General features: G+C 41.1%; 1 protein-coding gene across 1 annotated transcript; it reads right to left on the bottom strand.

The window, feature by feature from the left end:
* Positions 1–1,566: 1,566 nt before the first annotated feature.
* Positions 1,567–19,380, bottom strand: elB (elbow B). Its single transcript, XM_017241588.3, has 3 exons — positions 18,076–19,380; positions 3,383–4,193; positions 1,567–2,845 (listed from the first exon to the last, which is right to left on the bottom strand). Exons 1-3 carry the CDS (start codon positions 18,142–18,144, stop codon positions 2,100–2,102), a joined length of 1,626 nt encoding a protein of 541 aa, XP_017097077.2. The 5' UTR covers positions 18,145–19,380; the 3' UTR covers positions 1,567–2,099.
* Between the last annotated feature and the right edge of the window lie 1,084 nt (positions 19,381–20,464).

Here is a 20,464-nt window from a genome sequence, read left to right as displayed (position 1 = left end):
GGTACAAGAGTGAGGGGTAACCGTCGTGTATCGAAAAGAACATATATCTTTTGAGCGAGGGGCTTTCTTTTCCAATTGGCTACCTTAACAATTTACATGCTGACCCCCAAACTACCCAAAAAGACAGTCATATTTTATTCGAGGCTACACTCTGCGTTTTCGTTTTCGGTTTTTATGCTTTTATTGCTGGCTCGCATTGTAATATTTTTGTATCTTTTGGCGATTTTTCATCTCCATTATTTTGCAGGAAAAATAAATTTGCAAGCGGTAGAAGAAATATTTTCATGAAATCCCCAACCAATAAATTTTATCCGCCCCCTTTCTCTCCATCTAGGTTGGGTGACAAGTCCAGCTTGGTGGAATGGTTTCGGATGGTGGGTGGTTGGATATGGTATATGGGTATGGTGGGGGTCACTGCCTCCAATGATAAATGGTCGCGGCTAGAGGGAACTATAATGGCCAGCGGAACGGCGGTGGCTTTCACCTGCGATGTGGTATGAAACAAAATAAAACAAAAATTGGAAAAGGTATTGCACAAAGCGAGTGGGGCCAACGAGATCTTCATCCTCGGCTTGTCAAAAGCACTGAACGTGAACATCACTTATATATAAGCTCCATATACCCAATCCAATTCTCATGCCCCTGCCCATATCCTTGCCAATTCCCATTTTCAGTTCCCTTGCTCCGCCTGCCCATAACGCTGCTCCTTTTTGGCCCAGAACGATTCTCGGCTATATGTGGCGAAATGGACATTTATGAAAGAATTATTGATGCCAACGCCAATATGTGTGTGAGTGTAGGAGGTTTATGGCATATTTTTTATGACTCCCATGGAGGGCCAGAGATGGTGACCAGAAAGTCGGAGTCTGAACCATAGACCAGGCCGGGTCAGAGTGTGTTCGGTACCCCTCTATCGTCCTGTCCCGCTTGCCTCGAATCGTATAATATAATACAATAAATTGTCAGGTGGGGCGGCTAGCTGTCAAAATGCAAGGGCATAACTCTCTTTCTGCCTCCCTGCTGCCACCGTCTATGGCAAAAACGAAAATTTTAATTTATCGACGCCATATGTGGGCAGTGAGCAGAGGAACTATTGCCAGTCAACTGTGTGTGCCTGCCCCTCAAGTTGCCCCATTTCGCTTGCCAGCCAGCCGCTTCTTGCCACCCCACCCACTACCCACCTCTGGTCGTGCAACTTCTTTTTGGGGAAATATAAAATTTGATTTACTGCCATTCCGTGGGTATATGTGTGTAGCTGTAGCAGTAGCTGTTCCAGTAGCTCGCCTGGTATAATTTAGCGGCAAACGTAACCGAAATGTTATGATTTGTGAGCCAATGGATACGTATACATAGATTTCTCGCCGGCACTGTTTGCCTTTGGGCCATGACTTAAAGCTTTTTAGATATGGTTTTTCGACATCTGGTCTTGTTTTGGTAGGCAACTAACTATTTATGGCAGTTAAGGTTGCACAATAAAAGGCTCTAATCCGTAGAGGCTCAAGTTCCTTTAATTTTATAGTAAAAGTTTAAAAAGAAATAACAACTTGATTTGGTATTTAATTTCCTTTGATTTATTGATTCTTTTGTAGTGACTTAATTGAACATTAAAATGCTGTTCATAATTACACATTTATGTATATGTATGTATAGATTTAATAATAAGCTGTTTATTTATATATATACTTTACAAGAATTTTACAACTTTAAGTTTTTGGACAATCTTTTCATTTCGTTAATTCATAAATCGCTTCACTTGAACCGCTATAATAAATAATATTGTTAAAATTACCATATGCATTTAGTAGCAACCGCATAATAAAACATACACACACACAGGGACGAGCGATGTTGATATATATTGATGGGCTGCACTGTACCACATCGACTACAGACTGTTCGACATTTAATAGCTAGACGCTAGATTCTTAGCCTAATTGTAAACACATTTGTATGTAACTACAGTACATTAGATCACTAGCTTTTCGTTTCACGAGTGAGTCATTGCCGCCGCCGCGAGCCGAGGGACACGCCGACATGCCGGGGACTCCTCAAGAGAAATGATTGGTTTGACTGAAAGCCGATCGCCTCGGCTCATCGGACTACGGGTGCGACGAGCCCATCCGGGGCCCGTATAACGAGTACGGCGCAAAGTACTGGGCCAGAGCCGGGTGTGGCAGGCCGGGCATACCAGGCGGCGCTAGGGACGGCGGCAGCATCGATGGCTTGCCGTACGGATGGTAGCGGGCGGCCGACAGGGGGCTCAGCGGCGGGGTGGGGTACGTACGCTGGAACAATGGGTGGTTGGGCGGAATACCGCCAGCGGCCGCCGCGCTCAGCACCGCATCCGGCACGGAGGCCGTGTGAGTGCGCAGGTGCTGGAACAGATCGTCGGAGGTGCCGAACCGTTTGCCGCAGTAGGCGGCATCGCTGCCGATCCAGGAGCAGACGTACGGCATCTGGGAGGCGGCGGCCAGGGCGGCCAGTTGGGCGTGGTAGGAGGCCGCTGCTGCTGCCGCACTTGACGATCCAGAGCCCTGCGATCCACTTGACTTCCCGCTTCCTCCTGGTCCACCCCCTCCACCGGCTGCCACTTCACACTGCGGGCATCCAGCCGGGCAGGGTTGGCCCGCTGCCTTGTTGATGTAGTGGGGACTGGCTGGGCATCCGGTGCAGTAGGGATCTCGGCACACGTTTGGCGTGGCTGCCATCATCGACGGATCCGTGAGGCCCTTCATCCGGGCGTAGTTCAGATAGGGATTCATGGCCGAGGCCTTGAACATGGGGTGATGGGGTGACATCAATGAGCTGGCGGCCATCAAGTCCATGGAATAGGGACTGCCATAGCCTGTAGGAAGAGAGCATAACAATACTTAATTATTATAATAGTTTGAAATAAAGTTAATCAATCTTTATAAGACTCTTCAGTAATATTGCGTATACGCCCTGTGAAAACATTTGACCGGGTTGTTGTTTAAAACTCTATTTTGAATAAAAAGCTTGTCTTATTGTTGATATCTATAAGCATGTTCTAGAATTCTTGTAATAATATTGTGTTGGAGAATCAGAAATATTTGTTTCAAAATATATGCACCTAATATTACGTATACGCCACGTATACTATGTGACCAACATGTTTTTTTGTTGATTTTTCTTAAAATATGTTGAAAACTTGCTCGAAAAAGTAATGAAAGAATCTACAAAACAACAAGTCCATAAATAAGGATTATTTTTCTGCACTCTTCCTATGCAAGTAAGGCTTCTGCTTGAATGTGGAGCAACATTTATGGCACCTATTCAAGCATAAGTCTTGGCAGCTTCCCTCTTGGAAAAGCTCCTTCCATTCCTACTCTACTGGTATTACGTGGTTTCTTGTGGCACTCACCTGGCGGATAATAGGATGCAGCTGCCACCGCCGCCGAGGCGGATCCTTGCTGACTCGCCGCATGCAGAGCCTTCACATAGCTGGCCTCCTTGGCAGCGGCTAGAGCCGCCTCCTGGAGGCGATTTGAGCTGGCGGTCGCCACTGCAGCTGCTGCAGCTGCCGCTGCACTGGGGCTGTGCATCGAGGCGGACTCTTTGGAATTACTGCGACCGGGGGTGGAGGAGGGCAGGCCGGGGCTGCCGTTGAGCTGTTGGGCGGCGGTGGTGGACCCTCCGGAGGTGGGGGTGCGTCTTAGAGAGCCGGCAGCTGCTGGCGATTCACGCTGGGAGCTAGCACTTTGGTTCGAGTCGCAACGTTGGCCTCCATTTGTCGCCGTTTTGGGGGTTTTGACCCTTTGCCCACTGCTGTTGTTATTGATGTGGCTGCTGCTGTTGCTGTTGCTGCTGCTGGTGAGATTTGTGGCGCCGCAGTCGACAGCTGTGGTGATATTGTTGTTGGGCTCGTAGGGCTTAAAGGTAGTCGGAATCGGCTTGCTGCTATGGGCGGGGGGCAGGGACTGCTGCTGCTCCACGGAGCCGGTGCTGACGCTGGATGAATGACTGCTAACCGGTGAGGATTTATCGCGTGCACCGCCACCATCTGAAGATAACTGGCCGAGGCCGAATCCTCCGGCCGCCTTGTTGGACTGGTGCTGCAGTTGCTTCGTCGACTTCTCGATGTTCGCCGCCAGCAGCTTGGGATTTGTGGTATCCGCCCCGATGGCGCTGCATGTTTGGGCCAATAGCGCCAACGGGCTGCTTTTGTTGTCCAGCTGCGGGGCGGTAGAAAAAAAAGAAAGAAAAATAGAAGGGACAATAAGTATTTAGGTTTTGCAGCGTTTGTCTTCGATATCGTGCGTTTGGCTGGCCGATAAGATCTCGACCTTATTGTCTTCTACTCTACTTTGTTCGGTAAACACTTCACCCCGGCATCTCCCAGCATTGTGTGTGTGTCCAGATCTTAATCTTTCGCAACAAACTGGTGCGATCATGAAATACTCGTACCCAGTTCGCAGCTCTGAGTACCATGTCCTGCCAAAAGGTTCTTTAAACGACATAAATAGCATACCCTACAGCCATAAATATCTGCTACCCAGAACAAAATAAATGGAATTATGAGGCCATTAAAATGTTTGCCAAAAAACGCCTAGGGGGAAACTGAACTACGCCCTGGGGGGTGGTTTCATATTTAACCCCCAAGTGGCAAGTAATTATGGAAAATTTCAAGTACTATTGGACCAATTAAAAACGCTGCCAAGATCCACGCAAATCGGATAATGCTATCAACCAGCAAGCCCCCTTCTCTTAGTTCTGTTTCTATTTTCTATAATCATAGCCAGAACTCATGCTAATAGTATTTAATCAGCCTTCATCGGATTTTATGACCATTTCTAGATGAGCAATTAGGCTAATGAAATTATTAGCCGTTTGTGATATACGGCGCAATAAACAAGTGCCAAAGTAGTGGCTCATGGCAGGGGTGTGGGCCAAAAGGGGTTGGACAAATTATAACAGTCATCGATGGGTAACAAAAATTCTCCAACTACGACGCTGCTTCATAATACTTAATGGCTTTATGCTTATTGCTTATCAATTAAGGACCAAATACTACGAGAATTGGGGCACTTGTGGGAATCCAAATATAGAGTCTGCTTATACAATCGATCGTATATATCAGCATTTAGGGTCCGGGGAGTGAAAATTAGCGATTGAGTAGTACAAAGGAGAACTGACCGAATGCCGACACAACCTGAAGTGCAGTCGTAGTTAAACTTATGGGCTTGTGTACATAAACGAAATGAATATGGCCCACTCACAGTTTGAGCCATAAACACGGAACACGGTTTTTTGCAATAAAATCCATTTCGCCGCATGCCATAAATTATGGCTTCAAGGAACGAGAAGAAGAAGAACCGGCCACTGAGGCACAAATGGCTAAAAAAAACAAAAAAAGACGGCGAAAAGGGAAAACCCGAAAACTGAGGCGGGTTGTGGAACGTTCATAACTCATCGCACACACACACCACACTACGAGAATAATGACGTATACTTAATGTGAGTGTGCTGGGTGTACGGGGTATGCGAGGCATAAGGAGTATGTATGGGTGCGTAATTACGCTTATACCCAACTGGCGCAAGTCATAAACTACAAAATATTGAAGCTTTTATAACACTCAATGGGCCGCCATAAATTATTATGATACTATTGTAAAAATGGCAAAATTTCTTATCGGTACTTAAGAGCACTTTGGATGCCCTATACTAAGGGTATTTCCGACTAGCGGCTATACGGCTTGTTTGTGTTGATTATTTTTTCACAAATGAAAATATTTACTAGACAAGCAACACAGACACAGGGGTTTCCAGCCAATTGTCTAAATAATCTTTATTTATTTGCTTAACGTTTGTTCGAAATTCGAATACACCCGAAGCCCGAGACGCACAGAGAGCCTAGAACACCCACTCCCCCAACATCAACACTTTATTAATTATTGGCGCAAATAGTGGAGGGGCGGAGAGGCCTCACCCCATTTTGTCTCGTTTTTAGCACAATTAGTCATAATTTATTATCATGTTGATAAAGTTTCCGTATTGATTTTGGGTATTACGCATATTCGTGTCGCACATTCTGTGTTTTGTGTGTGATTTAGTTTATGCCCAGAGATAGAATGGGCCATATGGGGCTTGTTTAATTTACGATTGGGCAATAGCTCCATAAAGCGAGTATTTATATACGAAAACGTCAATTGACTTGTGCGAATTATTACTCTCTGTCTGAGTTATAACCCTGTGCCTGACCTGCGACCAGTGGTAATTGAGGTCAAGTTAAGGGAGGGAGGTAATTATACAACTAAACTATTATTGTATAGCAACCCTAAAGTGTTTGTTGTGTGGTCTTAAACAGTTTTTAATGAAAACAACAATCCCTCCTATACATATATTTGTGTTTTTTAACACGTAATTAGCACCTGAAGCCGAATGGAAAATCTAAGACGAAAAAAATGTACATATTATGTTTGAATTATGAATATTGTGTTAATTAAAATGTTACACCTTGTGAAAAATGTGTACAGAAAACATTAACACTAACAAGGTAAACAAACAACAACCTGTAGTCATGGCTGGACAAGTTGAAAATGAAACCTCAACTGAAATGCATTTAGTTATGCCTTTTGCACAATCGAGTCACAGCCGCTTGTTAAATGCGTATAATTTAATTAGACACTTGAAACTAAACACACTCAGCTGTCATGGTTTGATTTAATTTTATTATCGTTTTTATGCATTTACTTTTTATGCTAATTGGGTTTTAAAGGTGTGTTAAGTCGGGTCTCGGGTATACTACTACTGATTTATTTCAAACTAGAACGCCCAAAACGAGCTCTATATCATTTTTGCAAATACATGTATGTTTTGTGTTATTTTTAAAGCATTAACAGCACACATCTAACTTCTGTGTAGAGGGGATCTACTTATAAGCTACCAATTATCACGGCTGTCAAAATGATCCGTAAAGATCGCAGCTTTAACAACCATTCATCATCAAGTTATACGAGTTATTTGCCCATCATTTCACACAAATAAATCCCCCAAGTAGTGTACATATTAACAGGAAAAGCTAAATGTGTCAAACTGGGTATTTTATATAGCCCTAAGCTACTTCCCTCACCCTCCCTCAAAAGTACACTCGACTTTTTGAGACCTGTATGACACATCGCATACTTTGGCCATCAACATATGTGGACTTGAAACAATAAAAAGCTCTGGCTCTGGCACAGAAAAGTAAATAAGTGTTAAGTAAATTATAAACAAATAAAAGCGGCACGCGAAACTTTGTGGCTGAAGGGTAAGAGTGGAGCTCATCACACTCCATGGGCACTTGGAGGGCCCTTCAAAAATCATACTTTATGTTAATATGACAAACAAAATGTTCAAAAATTTGTTTTGTTGTTTCGGTTTTTTGAGAAACAGTGACAGCAGTTCCATCAGACCTGGGAATGATTTAAAATGGAGGGAGGTGGTCCTTAAAAAATAGTGTGCCCTATTAGCAAATGTGTAAGTCGAGCTTAAGAAATTTTAATGCGTCATATCATTTTAAAAAATAAACTTTTCGGTTAATTTTTTGAAAATATTTTATACGTTAGTTTTTTCTTGTGTAGCGACCACTAATCCAAAAAAAGATCCATTGTTTGCTTAACTGACTTTCAAATTGAAACTTTTGATAGCTTGACGGTGTTTTGTGGCTTTTGAAGCTTGCCGAATCAATAAATATTTGATTTGCTTGAATGTAAGATGAAAAAAAAAAACAGAAAAAACTTTAAAGACAGAGAGTACTTGAACTGGGCTCTTTATAAAATCCAGGAGTTGAAAAGTTTCTTTATGTTATTTGATTTATTTTCAAGTAAGCAGCAATAAAAGTTTATCTATAATGGATTTTAAAATCTATCTCGGGGCATCCCTTCCTTTTTTGTATCACATTTTGCTGGCAATATTTTGTAAAATGCAATTTTCAAAGATTCTGCGGCTCAGGAAATTTCTTTCCCCTTCCTACATTCGCACACATTACGATACAGAAATAGCTGCTATAAATATGAATTACAGGATAAGCATAAAAAGCGGAAATTGTGTGCCGCCGCCATCGTCGACGACGACGTTTTGCATAAGCCAGCGGCAGGCAACGTCTTCACACCAGACCTTTTACCCAAAAACCCACCCAGTGCCAATCCCCTGACTCAGTTTTTTTAAGACGCCTTTGCAGTTTTGTTGGGAATTATAAAATAAGCGATAAAAATGGTATAAAACTTTATGCAGACTTTGTAGTCTCATCTCTTTCTTATTTTGGCTCCGCATTTCCTTCCCGTTCAGAGCAGACCAGACCAGACTTGAGGGTGCGGGTCCTCCTCGGTCGTTATACATATTATGCATGTATATTATATCATTCCGGCAGTTAACACCTTTTTGTACACACTCACTTATATTCGTATTCGGTTTTTTTCTTTGGGGCGATAATAAATTTTCGCTTGCTTGGGCAAAAAGGAGAAACAAATATAAATGAAAATAAGAAATTTGCATAAATGGCTATAAAAATATTAAGAGCGGTGAGTCCAAGTTGAATTAAATGATTTATTTAGGGAGATGTGGGTAGAAGAATATTAGAATTTGGTGAAAGTTTAACAGAAGCCATATTTGAAAACACAATACTGCAAAGACTGATCTAAGAGCTTTGAGGAAAAATGAGGTGGGGTAATCTGTATACCTCCATTTACCCTTCCATAGACCAACCGCAACTGCAATTCAATATGCCTGTTGGTTTATTTTCAGCCGGCATGGCAATAAGAGAAACACAAAACGCTGTCACATTAACTGTCAACTACTGCAGAACTGACACTTGTCATATTGACAAGTGACAGCGTCATTTGACTGTCAAACTCGGGCCAAGAGAGCGAAACCGAGCGGAGGACAAAGCAGCAATGGCGGTGGCGGTGTCGGTGGTGGTGGTGGTGGCGGCGGTGAACAAACAACAAATAAAACTGAGACGAGACCCGACGAGGCCATCCCTGGCACACTCGACTGTATGGCATGTGGCAATGCCTGGCATAGAGTTGCCACTTAATTTGACACAACACACACACAAACACACACAGTGGCAGAGGGATATACAGAGGCAGTTGAAGTGCACTTGGCGTTAGACAATGTTGCAATTTTAGACGTTGCATGAGTCCCCAACTGTCAGCCATATCATTGCAATTGTCACAGTTGCTTGTTGCTGTTGCAGCATTTGCTGTATACTGTATACTGTGTGCACTTTGAGTGACACATTAATGCCATTTTCATGTGTCACTCTTTCTTTCATTTGAAGCCTTAACCCCCTGAGTCTCTCTCCCCTTTAAGGCCTCTCCCTCGTAACCCCTGTGCTTGCCTGAATTTAGCGGGGCTTGGGGACTTTCGGATAACTTGGCTGGGGTCGTGTCTTGTTTCTCTGTTAGATTTCATGTCAGACTTTTGTCAACATTACGTGTCTATTTAGTTGTCAGTTGGCAGTTGTTATAGCTTAGCTGGCCCGGTTGCTGTTTCTGTTGTTTTTGTTTTGTTGCCTGTTTCTGCAGTTTCTATAGTTGCTGATTTTTTACGTTTTTTTTTGTTCCAGAGCTGTGTATGCAAACATTTGTTTTTCGGTCGCCGCATTCCTCACTATTTTTTCTACCACCACTTTTATTTTTTTGTTGACTTATCATTGTTGTTCCTTGGTGTTGCTGTGCAAATTACGGAGTTGTTGGCTTTTCTATTTGCCTGGCGAATATTTTCTTTTGGCCTGGATCGGGTTTATTAGGTTGATTTTTATGAGCTGTCTTCCAGGTGGATGATTCAAAATGGCAAATAAACTTAATTAATAATAGCTTAATGGTTGATATTAAAAAATGATTGATTTGTATCCAACTAAGAGGCTCATCTAAAAATGTAGTCCATCAATGTCTAATATCTATGGACAACGGTGCGTATACGCAATGCAATTAACCCATAGGATAACCTCTGGGAAAATTAATTACCCAAGACTTTATGTTTGTTTTTTTAGCTAATAGTGATGACTTTTCTTGTTATTGATGTCTACGCCAATTGGCATATTCCATTATTTCGCTCATCACTCACGGATGACAAAAAAACAAAAACACACAAATGGACTCTAGCCGAAACAGAGGCCCCTCTGATGCTCAAGGTTGCTCTTAGATTAGCGCAGCTGCCTCATCGTCAGGCTGTTTATTTTTTAATTCTCGACATTCCGCTCGTCGTATCCATAATTTGGACAACGTGTTTATCAATCATACGCAACGTGTGCCTGTCACCTGCCAGCCTCTGTCCAGCGTTGTGATGGAATGCGTCAACGTGGGCGTTACTTCCTCTCCCAACAAAGTCGCTATCCATATAAGGTGTACGTATATGTAAATAGGTATGCGTAAATAAATAAATAAATAATAGAGGCTCACTGTTATTACCTCAAATATTATTATGTATTTTGCGCATTTTTGGCCACTGACTTTCTTACTTCGTATCTTTGACTTTTGACACTATGAGTGCTGTTATTAAATAGAAAAATGATGACTCATAAATCATTTAAAATACCTCAGTAAAAATTCCTAAAAATAATTTGTTCTGCTTCTGAGAACCAGGCTAGCTGTCATCTTGTTCAAATAATTAAAAATGTTAAGTGGAATGTATACAGTTTAGCACCTCGAACTGGATCGTAAGGGGTTCACAGAATTTTAATATATTTTATAAATATAATCAACAGCTAGAGATACAGCCACAACCGATTATTTCACCACAAATCTTTGTTGTTCGTCGAAAACAATAATTTTGATACTTTATTCCCCCCATTTAGCTGAATTCTTGTCTACGGCTGTGTGTGCGTGTGCTCCGGCAGCTGTTTTCTTGGCAAATTAGCATAAAGCCAAGCAAAAGGTGTCTGTCATTGCTGTCAAGTGAATTGAATGCCTGTGCCCACATGCGGCATTCATTAATTCCTACTCTCCGACTGATCCGCACACTGTGTTTGTCGCTCATTTTTTCGCGATTTTATTTTTATTAAGAAAAATCTTTAAGCTGACAGCTGACTAAATTAATTTGACAATAATTAGCATTTCAAGTTGTCAGCGTTAATGAAATTGCTGCGTCCCGCTCTGAGCCATCTCCTGCATTGCCACCGATGCACTGGCACTCATCTCCTTTCCGATCGCCACTTTATTATTATTTTGGTCCGCTGCACAGAGCAGTGCAGTGCAGTGTCTGGTCGGCACTGTGTTGGCTGTCAACTGGCTGCCTTGGCTCGGCTGTCAAAATGCCAAACTACCGATGAGCAGCGGTCGGAGAGGATATAGGCCGACCCAGCCAGGCCCAACCCAACGCAGAGCGTTCGCTCGTTCGGAGGTGTCACTCGCATTTGGCATCGCGTTAATTACGTGTTATTTATAATTATGCCGCTCTACACTTGCGTTGACAAGTGTTGTCAGCATCAGCATCCCGCCCCGTTCTGTCCTCGCCACCCTTTTGGCTGATTGTATATTTTCTGAAACATTTGTGTCCTCCTCGGTATGAAATTAATCATTTTTTCAGGCCTTCATGGGTCTATCAGGCATATTTCTTAAAGGTAAAATAATTTTTGGTTTATAATTTAATAGAAAAAATGGGAAAAACCAGGCTAATATGAAACCTGGCCATTATTCACTGTAGCTTTCCAACAGACAGTTCGGTTCGAAAACGACAAACTGAAAACTGGGAAAAGGAAAACAAATTGTTGTTGCACTTCCGCTGCCAGTCAGCTCTGACGATGGAGAGTGGGATCTTCCACTATTTTAGCACTTCGGGTCGGCTCTGCCAAACTGACAGTTTTGTGTTGCACAGCTGTTAGTTTAGCTGCCCCTGCCACACTCCCTGCCCACCCTGCTCCCAGCTCCTGACCAGCAGATACAATTCGCGAATAAAAAATGCACTTGGCCTGTCTATTCCGCAAAAAAAAAAAACACAACACAAACCGAAAAATGGGATTCACCAGGACGGAGGGAGGGAAATGAATGGGGGAGGTGGAAAACTGAGGCACCGACTGAATGACGTGCTGACGCCTCTTCCCCGGCCTCCAACCCCCATCCAAAAGCCCGCCGCTGTCTGTCTGCATAATAAAATGCGAAAATATGCAAATAGAGCCAAATAACGCGAGCAATGCAACAACCAACAACACATGACTACGGAAAGGAGTGTCAGAGCAGGGGTTTGGGTGGCGGGGACCTCCCTTTAGTTAGATTTTTTCGCCACGATAAGCCAAAGACATAAAAAAAAAGGCGGTGCACATTTTATTGTACCTTCCCTGTTTTTTTTTGGTGTATTTGCGAAAAAACTACGCCGAAATGACAGCGCGACAAGCCAAAAAGACAGCCGTGACAGCTGAATAAATGAATTGCAGTAGGTAAATTTTATTCGCAACACTCGCCCAGCTAATTTGAATAGGCAGACCCCTTTTCCTATAAAGATGCTACCCACACGGAAAGTGTGGAAAGCCTTTGTTCCACTGAAGATACTTGACACGTGATAACGCACCCGCCGTCTATGGGAAAATTGCAAAAGGCGTGAGATGTGCAGTGTATTGTTTTCTCAGCTGCTAAGTGAACTTCCTTAGAGATAATATAAGATAACCCTACAAGTATCTTATAAATTGAACAATTTGGCATAGAATTTTTTTTTGGATAGAAGATAGAACAGTTCTGTCATCAGCTTTTCCCCAGTGTTATTCCAACTCGACATCTGACATGACATCCATGTCATTGAAAAGTAAAAACTCTGACAGAGTCTTTAATTTATTTCATTCTCATTTCGTACATCTTTCTTTATACTTTTGTTTTGTACATTTCAACCTTGCCATTTGTGCCTTGAAGTGTCACAAGCACTGTCTCTCCATGTGGCACAACGATTGGGGCACAGGGAGGTGTCAACGCCCGTCAAAAGACAGCCAAGACGGCCAAGAGCTAGAAATTTGTAACCAAATAGCAATCAAAAAGTGTCACTTTGACACATGTCAGTTTCTATTTAAATGAACTTTTACCATCCGTTTTTTTTCTTTTTGGATATTTCCCCGAAACACAGTAAACAAAGAAAGAGCTATTTAGGTTTGTTGGTTCAATTGGCATTTTTTTTTTTAAATTTTATATCAAATAAATGGGACACGAATCTACCAGCAAAGCTACTGACTATGAATGGCTTCATGTCTATAAACCGATAGATAGGTGTTTCCTGATAATTTATGATCAATTTTCGGTGTTTTTCGGTTTCTTTGGTGTGACGACTTGACCATAATTTCTTTATCGCAATCAGTTGAAAGTGCTTTGGCCGTCCAGCCACTTTCACTTTCGGTGCTCTGGCTGTAAATTGTGTCTTGCTTGCCACACGAAAAGTAATTTGAAACGCTTTCAAATGAATGCCCCAAAATGAATGGACACCAATCAGACACTCACACATATACATTAACCAACAGAAACTCGTTCAAGTGGCGCCAATTAAAATGATTAACATCGCGATAGAATAAATAAAAAACCCAACTGAAAAAGTGTCCCCTGAAAAAGCCCACCTAAAATCAACGGAATAACCGATGATAAGAGCTCTTCGATGGGTCCCTCCAAGTTGTATCAACGCATAATTGATGTGATTGAGATTGATTGTTTATTTGTTTTTCCCCTCATTCAGTAGGTTGATTTGATTGAAATTGTCGCTGCCGGCTCAGACCCGAAAAATGGCGCCGATTTGACCGCTGCGAGAGCTTATCAATATTACATTTCAGTCTGTTTCTTTTCATTTCCTTTGCTGTGCCCGTTTTGACCAGTATTCCTATCTTCTGGCCACCTAAACCCACATACTTACCTACCGCTACAATCATAGAAAGACCTCTATATGGGTTCTTGTGTGCGGCTTTGTGGCTTCTTTTTTAAATTTCTGGTTGGGCTTCGAAAGCAATTTGTGTGCATTTAGTGTCAAATGCTTTGTTGAGCCCCAAAAGCCCTATATGCCCAATGATCTCTTTTGTGAGTCATTAGGTGGAGCTTTGGGCGGCTCAGGTCGGCCTCCTGATTAATATTTATATTCCATTTTATGGCAATCACTCATACGCCCCTTGTTGCGGAGCAACCAACTTAATGATTGATTCCATTTGAAACCTATTTAATGTTTGCTGGATTACTTGGAACTTGGAAGGCCGCGGAAATGGTCAAGCATGTTCTTTGGTCGCTGGCGGCATTATAGAGGGCTTTTTCTGCCTTGGCTTTAAAAACAATTTCGGAAAATCAAACTTGGTGGTAATTCCCTTATCACGAGGTGGCCAATGTGACCTGATTGTGTACATATATAACTTTATTTCACAATACAGAGCTAATTTTATCTTCATAATTATACCTGGTACTTGTAGAGTATCAATATCTCAGTCTATATAGTCCTAAGTCCGTTTAAGAAAGGTTATTGAAAAAGTTTTGATGAAAATCTATTCAATATGAAAGAATGTGTCTTGAAAAAAAAATTCATACAAATTGTGCTATTTTAAGAGGAGTTATAGACAGTTCATCCTATTTTTTTATTGGCTTGTTGGAAAGCCCTCCAAAGTATGCAACAAAATGTTGTTTAAAGAATCCAGAATGCAAGAAAGAAGTTCTACTATAGCCTCACTTTCTTTTCATTAAAGATAATCTATTAAATTCTAATCTGTACTTATTAAGGTATTTGCATTTGTTTTTAATAAAAAACCACTTTGTGACAAGCTTAACCCGTTTGTATTAAATTGTTCAACTCAGTTCGTGTCACATCTGCGGGATGCTGTTAATGACGATGATGATATTGCAATTGACAGTTATCAGCTGGAACATTAATTTGATTACTTCTATATGAATTTATGGGTTAATTTGTTGCGGCATTTTATGATTATTGAGTTTGACTGTTTTATAACCCCGTCCTCCACATCCCCCTGCCACAAAATCGATTATCTCAGGCCATAATTTGTAATGTCGCGACTTTACTCTATAAAAAAAAAAAACAGAGAGTCGGCTAAAAAACGGGTTATTATTTTGCGGTTTAAACGGCGATTGCAATTCATTATCATAGTTGCCGCCTCGCGTGCATTTAAATGAATTCATTGAGTTTCGCTCATTCAATTTGTATATAGGCAGGCAGTCGCAGTCGCTTTTCAAACAGATATTTGCCATGAATAGTTATGGCCCATAGTCCGTGATCCGGACTGGGCCGCGATTGATGGGGCCAGTGCGAGTGAGTGATAAATGCCGCTTGATTGTGCTCTCAAAAGGCCATAACAATAATTATACATAGATGGTCGCAGTCTGGTGGGTTTCTTTCTATTTCTTACTTGATATTTATAGTCTCTTATTAACGAAATTAGATCGTTAAATTTATGATCACACCATAAAATGCTATAAATTTCCTAATGAACGGCAGTAGATATCGCTCCAGTGACTGTTTATTTTTAAGTCTGTTCTTAATCGTTTTCTTATCACACCATAAAGCCAAGTACTTTGTCAGATAATCCAACCGAGGGGTAAACCGTATACCGGCTTATAAGCAAACTATAAAAGAATTTTATATTTTATGGAAATTAGATTTATGGCTGGAGATTCTATGGCAAAGATTCTGTTTCAAGCCCAACCCAAAGTTAGAGTGTCACAACATTCCTGTGGTAGGTAGTACAATATCATGTAGTTCGGCTTAGCCATCTCACAACGTCGTTTCACATATTTTAAATGTTCCAAGAATTAATTAACACTTTGGACAAAAAACTATTATTTGTGTGCGAGTAGAAAAAATTAACACGACAGCTCTAGACATGGCAATTTATCACTAACATACTCGTAGTACTCGATGTTGTTTGTTGCCTGGCGTTTCTGCTTCTGCTGCTTTTGCTGCTGATGACACTTTAATTAGAGCCACACGCAAACACAAAGCCGACAACCATACAGCCAGACAACCATACTACCCAGGCAGCGAAAGAATGGCCCAAAGAGGTCGGCCAGGGGAAATTGGCAAAAGGGGAGAAGCCTGAGACAGAGCCGTTATGTCAAGCGCACACTTTAACTGCCAGAGAGCCACGCTAGCTTCATGTTGTTGCTGTTGCTGTTGCCTTTGTGTTATTTGGTGGCTGAAACTGATGGCAACGTGTGGTTAACTGAAATGAATGTCCGACTGCATAAATGGCTGCTTGACTGACACATTTAATTATATTAATGATGTTTGCGGTCAGCTGACATTTGCACTTTATTTACCTTTTTATTTTTCGCTGCTCAGTCTGTCAGTTTAACTGACTGGACTTGAGCTCATGTCGGAGCTGTTGAGCCAAGCCGAACCGAAACTGACTTTCACGTTCAGATTTCAGATTTTGAGTTATTGCCCAACAGATAGCTCAACTCGAATTTATTTCCATTTTGCGACGCCGTTTCCTTTTTCGTCCAAAAACTTTTTGTCATTTTTCAGCATGTGACAGCAAATTATCAACAGTCATTTCAGAAATCTTTCTTTTTCACTCCTTATACCTTGAGTATCTGTATCTGTGTAGATGTATCTATGTTATGGTCTCGGGCGCCACATAAAAGACATACAAATGATGACACTGACAGCTGTCAGCCTTAGTTTATTTGATTTTATTATAATTAATTATAAGCAGATGCCATTAATCATTGAATAATTTATACATTCCCAGATACTATCTGAGATAATTCAGAAAAAAAGGTTAGTCAGTCACTGGCTGGCACGCATACGAACGAAAATTTATTTAACATATCGGCAGATCAATTTAAAATCCCAAAATAAATAAATTATGACACGAAAGCCTTAAGTTTTCAAAGTGTGGGAGGCTAATCATAAATTAAAATTTGGAAAATTTTCAAGTAAACAAGGTGTTCTCTTTCTTGATAATGGATGTTATTACTTATAGAATCTGTTAGTGTCTTGGCGGCACCGGAACCAGTTTATCATGTGCCATGTGTATCGAGATACGATCCGATGATTTACGACACTTGCCTCATTTTCGCCGCTGAAAAGCTCTCACACGACCAATATGGAAATCGCTAAAGTTCCCCTCAACACTAAATCACGTAAGCCCCGAAAACGCTATTTCAAATTACCCAGTTAATGAATGTACTCATCGTGCTAGTGCCATAAACTGCTTCCGTTCTTTATGAACAAAATGCGCTCAACAAATTAAAATGAAAATTTATGAGTCTCACGGCAGTTCGAAGAGAGATAGTTTGGGTCGGGGGTATGGACTCTATATACTAGACTAGAAAGAGGTATGGGGACCACAACAAGTTTGACTCTGATTAACTGCCAGAGCTCTTCGCATTCACACCATCGTACTGCAGCACATCCGAGAGTTCGGTGTATCTGTGAGGTTGTGCGAAATTGCATTTGTTTTCTGTCATTATAAATTCAAATTTGGCGCGCCATAAATTTGAATACAGTTTCCAGAGGTGCACTCGACTCTCTAAACACTTCCAGTCGGTTTCCAGAGCTCCGGCTGCGGATTTACATAGTTTAATATGAACAAACATAAATAAGTTTTATGTGCAGATATTGGGAAATTTATTGTTCTACGATTGCGAATTCGCTATTCACCATACTATATATACCCGCTGCTCCTTCGCCAAAACAGTTCAGTAAGCACATGGCCCAGAGTCTCGAAAAGTTTGGTACTACCAGAGGAGGTGGATGAGGGCAGTGTTGAGGGAGTTTTGCACACAAATCGCCTTTGGCTGGTGCTTCAGAGTAGACATTTTTATTATTTATGAAATATGGCTCGACAATTCATTATAGATGTCTGAAATGTCGATAGTTTTTTATAGGAGCTTGGACTTTTAATCTTAAGAAATAATTGGGGATATATTAAATGGTTTTTTTTAAGGACTTATAATTGCCAAGCTTTGATTATAATGGCTTGTTATATATATTATGTTTCTTAAGCATAATTCTTCCCAAAACTCCCTGTTTTAAGCCAGTTTTAAAAAATGAAACCTCTCTGAAACCCAAATCAAAACAAATCGATAAAGCACGATTTATTTAATAATAAATTTTCGATTACCCAAAAAAAAAACGCTTAAAAAACAAGAGAGAAAACGATGAGCTTACCGCTGTTGGGGCTGCTGCGGCTGTCATATAATCCGGCCTTAAATAATGATGATTGCTGGATTGCAGCATTTTATTATAATTTGTTAAATCCACTTTGACGGCTTTTCTTTGGTGATTCGGTGGAGGTGTTGAGTTGTTGTTTCGGTTGTTGTTGTTGGTTGGTTGGTATTATTGTTGGCCTGAACGCGCTTAACGGTAAATGCCAATTTATGTGGCGTGTGCTGCCAACTCGTGTGAAAAGCGGCGCCTGCGCCTGCGCCTGGCCTGCAATATTTTCCAACCGCCTAAGCTCGCTCCGCTGACTTTTCGCTGATTAAGCCGTCCACGTTCGCGTCTCTTGCTGTTGATGTGTACTTATTTATGATTATTATTATTTATTATTTATTCTTTTATTTTTTTCTCAATTTGCAATCGTTATTGCTGGCCGGGCTTTGTTTGTAATTTGATTTCATTTATTATTCAATGAGGGGGGAATTTTTCATGCGTCGAGTTGTGACTTTCACGCCAGCGGCATATTAATTTGTTGCTGTTATTAGTTGGCTTCGCTTTAATTGTGCAATAAATTCATTAAGTATTTTAACTGCCCCAGCTGGATTTAATATTTATTTTTGTTTCGCGAATTCGAGTCTGTATATTTTGCACATTATAATGGCTATTATTTGGTTTCTTTTATTGGGATATACGAAATACACGGAATATATAAGCAGAATTTACACATTTGACTGATGGAATTACTTTCTTTTCTTGTGTATAGATATCTTGTTGATTTATTTTATATTTATTTTTTTTGTTGTGTACGTATTTTATTTCTTTGGCTTGGCCGTTTTTGGTTTGTGGTTTCGCTTGAATGCCTCGATGAGGGCGCGTTTTATGATGAGGCACGTACGTGTATGATATATGTACTGGTATATGGATTCGATTCGCCTGACAGATGTTTCCGGAAATGGATTAGGACTTGGCTTTAAGGGGGACTATCCAAAATATCCCTTATATTACACAATTTTTTTTATTTAATTTAAAATTATTTCTTGTTTTGTTTTAAACTCAGTCTAACTTTGATAAAGCACCGTTTAGCGAACAAATATCACTGAATGACGTTTTAAAAAATAAACAGATTTTTGATTTATTTATGTTGGGATATACGTATTTCCACGCGGCACACGCTTATTTCGATTGCCGATATTACGCACTCGCAACACTCATCCGTATCCGTATCCGTATCCGCACGTACGTACTTTAAACGTGAAATAACGAAATTCGACTAAAAATCTATAAACAACGTGCACGCTCGCTCAGTAGTTTCGCCTCGGCGCTCACACTAAAACCAGTTCACTCTTTCTGGGGGCCGTTTTCGTTTTCAACAAGTGTGCTTTTGTTGTTGGCCGAGGCCGAGCGAGCCCCAAACAGCCATGCGCCCCCTCGCCGGAGAGCAGAAAACACTGTTGTGGCATGGGAGCGAGAGAGCTTTGCCAGTCTCTGCCGCCGGTGAGCTGAGAGAACAAGTTTTAAGTGCCACACTCTTTGCTGAGCGCGCATGTCTTTTGTTGAGGCAACAATTTTTGGATAAAGTGGAGTATGAAAAGCGTAGTAGAAATAGTAGTAGAAAGAAGAAATAGTAGTGTTTCCTTATGAAAACTACGTAACATTTGGATTAAGGACATTTTTTTGTAATATTTGAAAGATTAAAATGGTTTTTGAAAAAAAATTACGTATACGCCTAGTTAGGCATACTCTGATGATGATTTTAATAATATTACGTATACGACATGTTGAAATATTTTCATGGCATGGAAAATAATATCACGTATACGTCTAGATAGGCAGAGATCTTAACTGCGATATTAAGTTTTAAAAAAAAACTTAAAAAATAAAATAAAACTGATATACACAGATACTCACATTCAAAGCTGGCAACACCGACAACGCTCATTGGACGATCGACGCTTCTGTGTAGCCATTTTGGGTAATTTTTTGTTGCTGCTTCACAGTATTTCGTGGGGAATTTATTCCTATATTTGTGTTTGCGAGTGTGTGTGTGAGTGGAGAGCGTAACGGCGTCGGCCATAATTGTTTACGAGGCAGGTGGGCGTGAGGCGCCTGTCGGTGTGTGCGTGTGTGTGGTGGTAAGTGGTGCAAAATGGGGTGGGGGATGTGTTAAAAGCTATATGCCGAGCAAATATGATTTAGAGCACCGCCAGAGAGCCTCGGACCGAGTCGATGTGTGGTGAGAGAGCGAGATGTGAGGACCTAGCTCACGGAATTTCCTTTTTCAAAGAGAGCACTTCCTGCTGTAAACAAATAACAGCTGGTGGGAAAGATTCCATTTGCAATATCTGTTTACCAAATATTTTACATTTTCTGTAAAAAAAATAAGCAAAGAAACACGATG

This window comes from Drosophila bipectinata, chromosome 2L (genome assembly GCF_030179905.1).
Source record: "Drosophila bipectinata strain 14024-0381.07 chromosome 2L, DbipHiC1v2, whole genome shotgun sequence".
NCBI classification, from domain to species: domain Eukaryota; kingdom Metazoa; phylum Arthropoda; class Insecta; order Diptera; family Drosophilidae; genus Drosophila; species Drosophila bipectinata.
The sequence above is the reverse complement of the archived record's forward strand: the minus strand, read 5'-3'. Positions and strand labels throughout refer to the sequence as shown.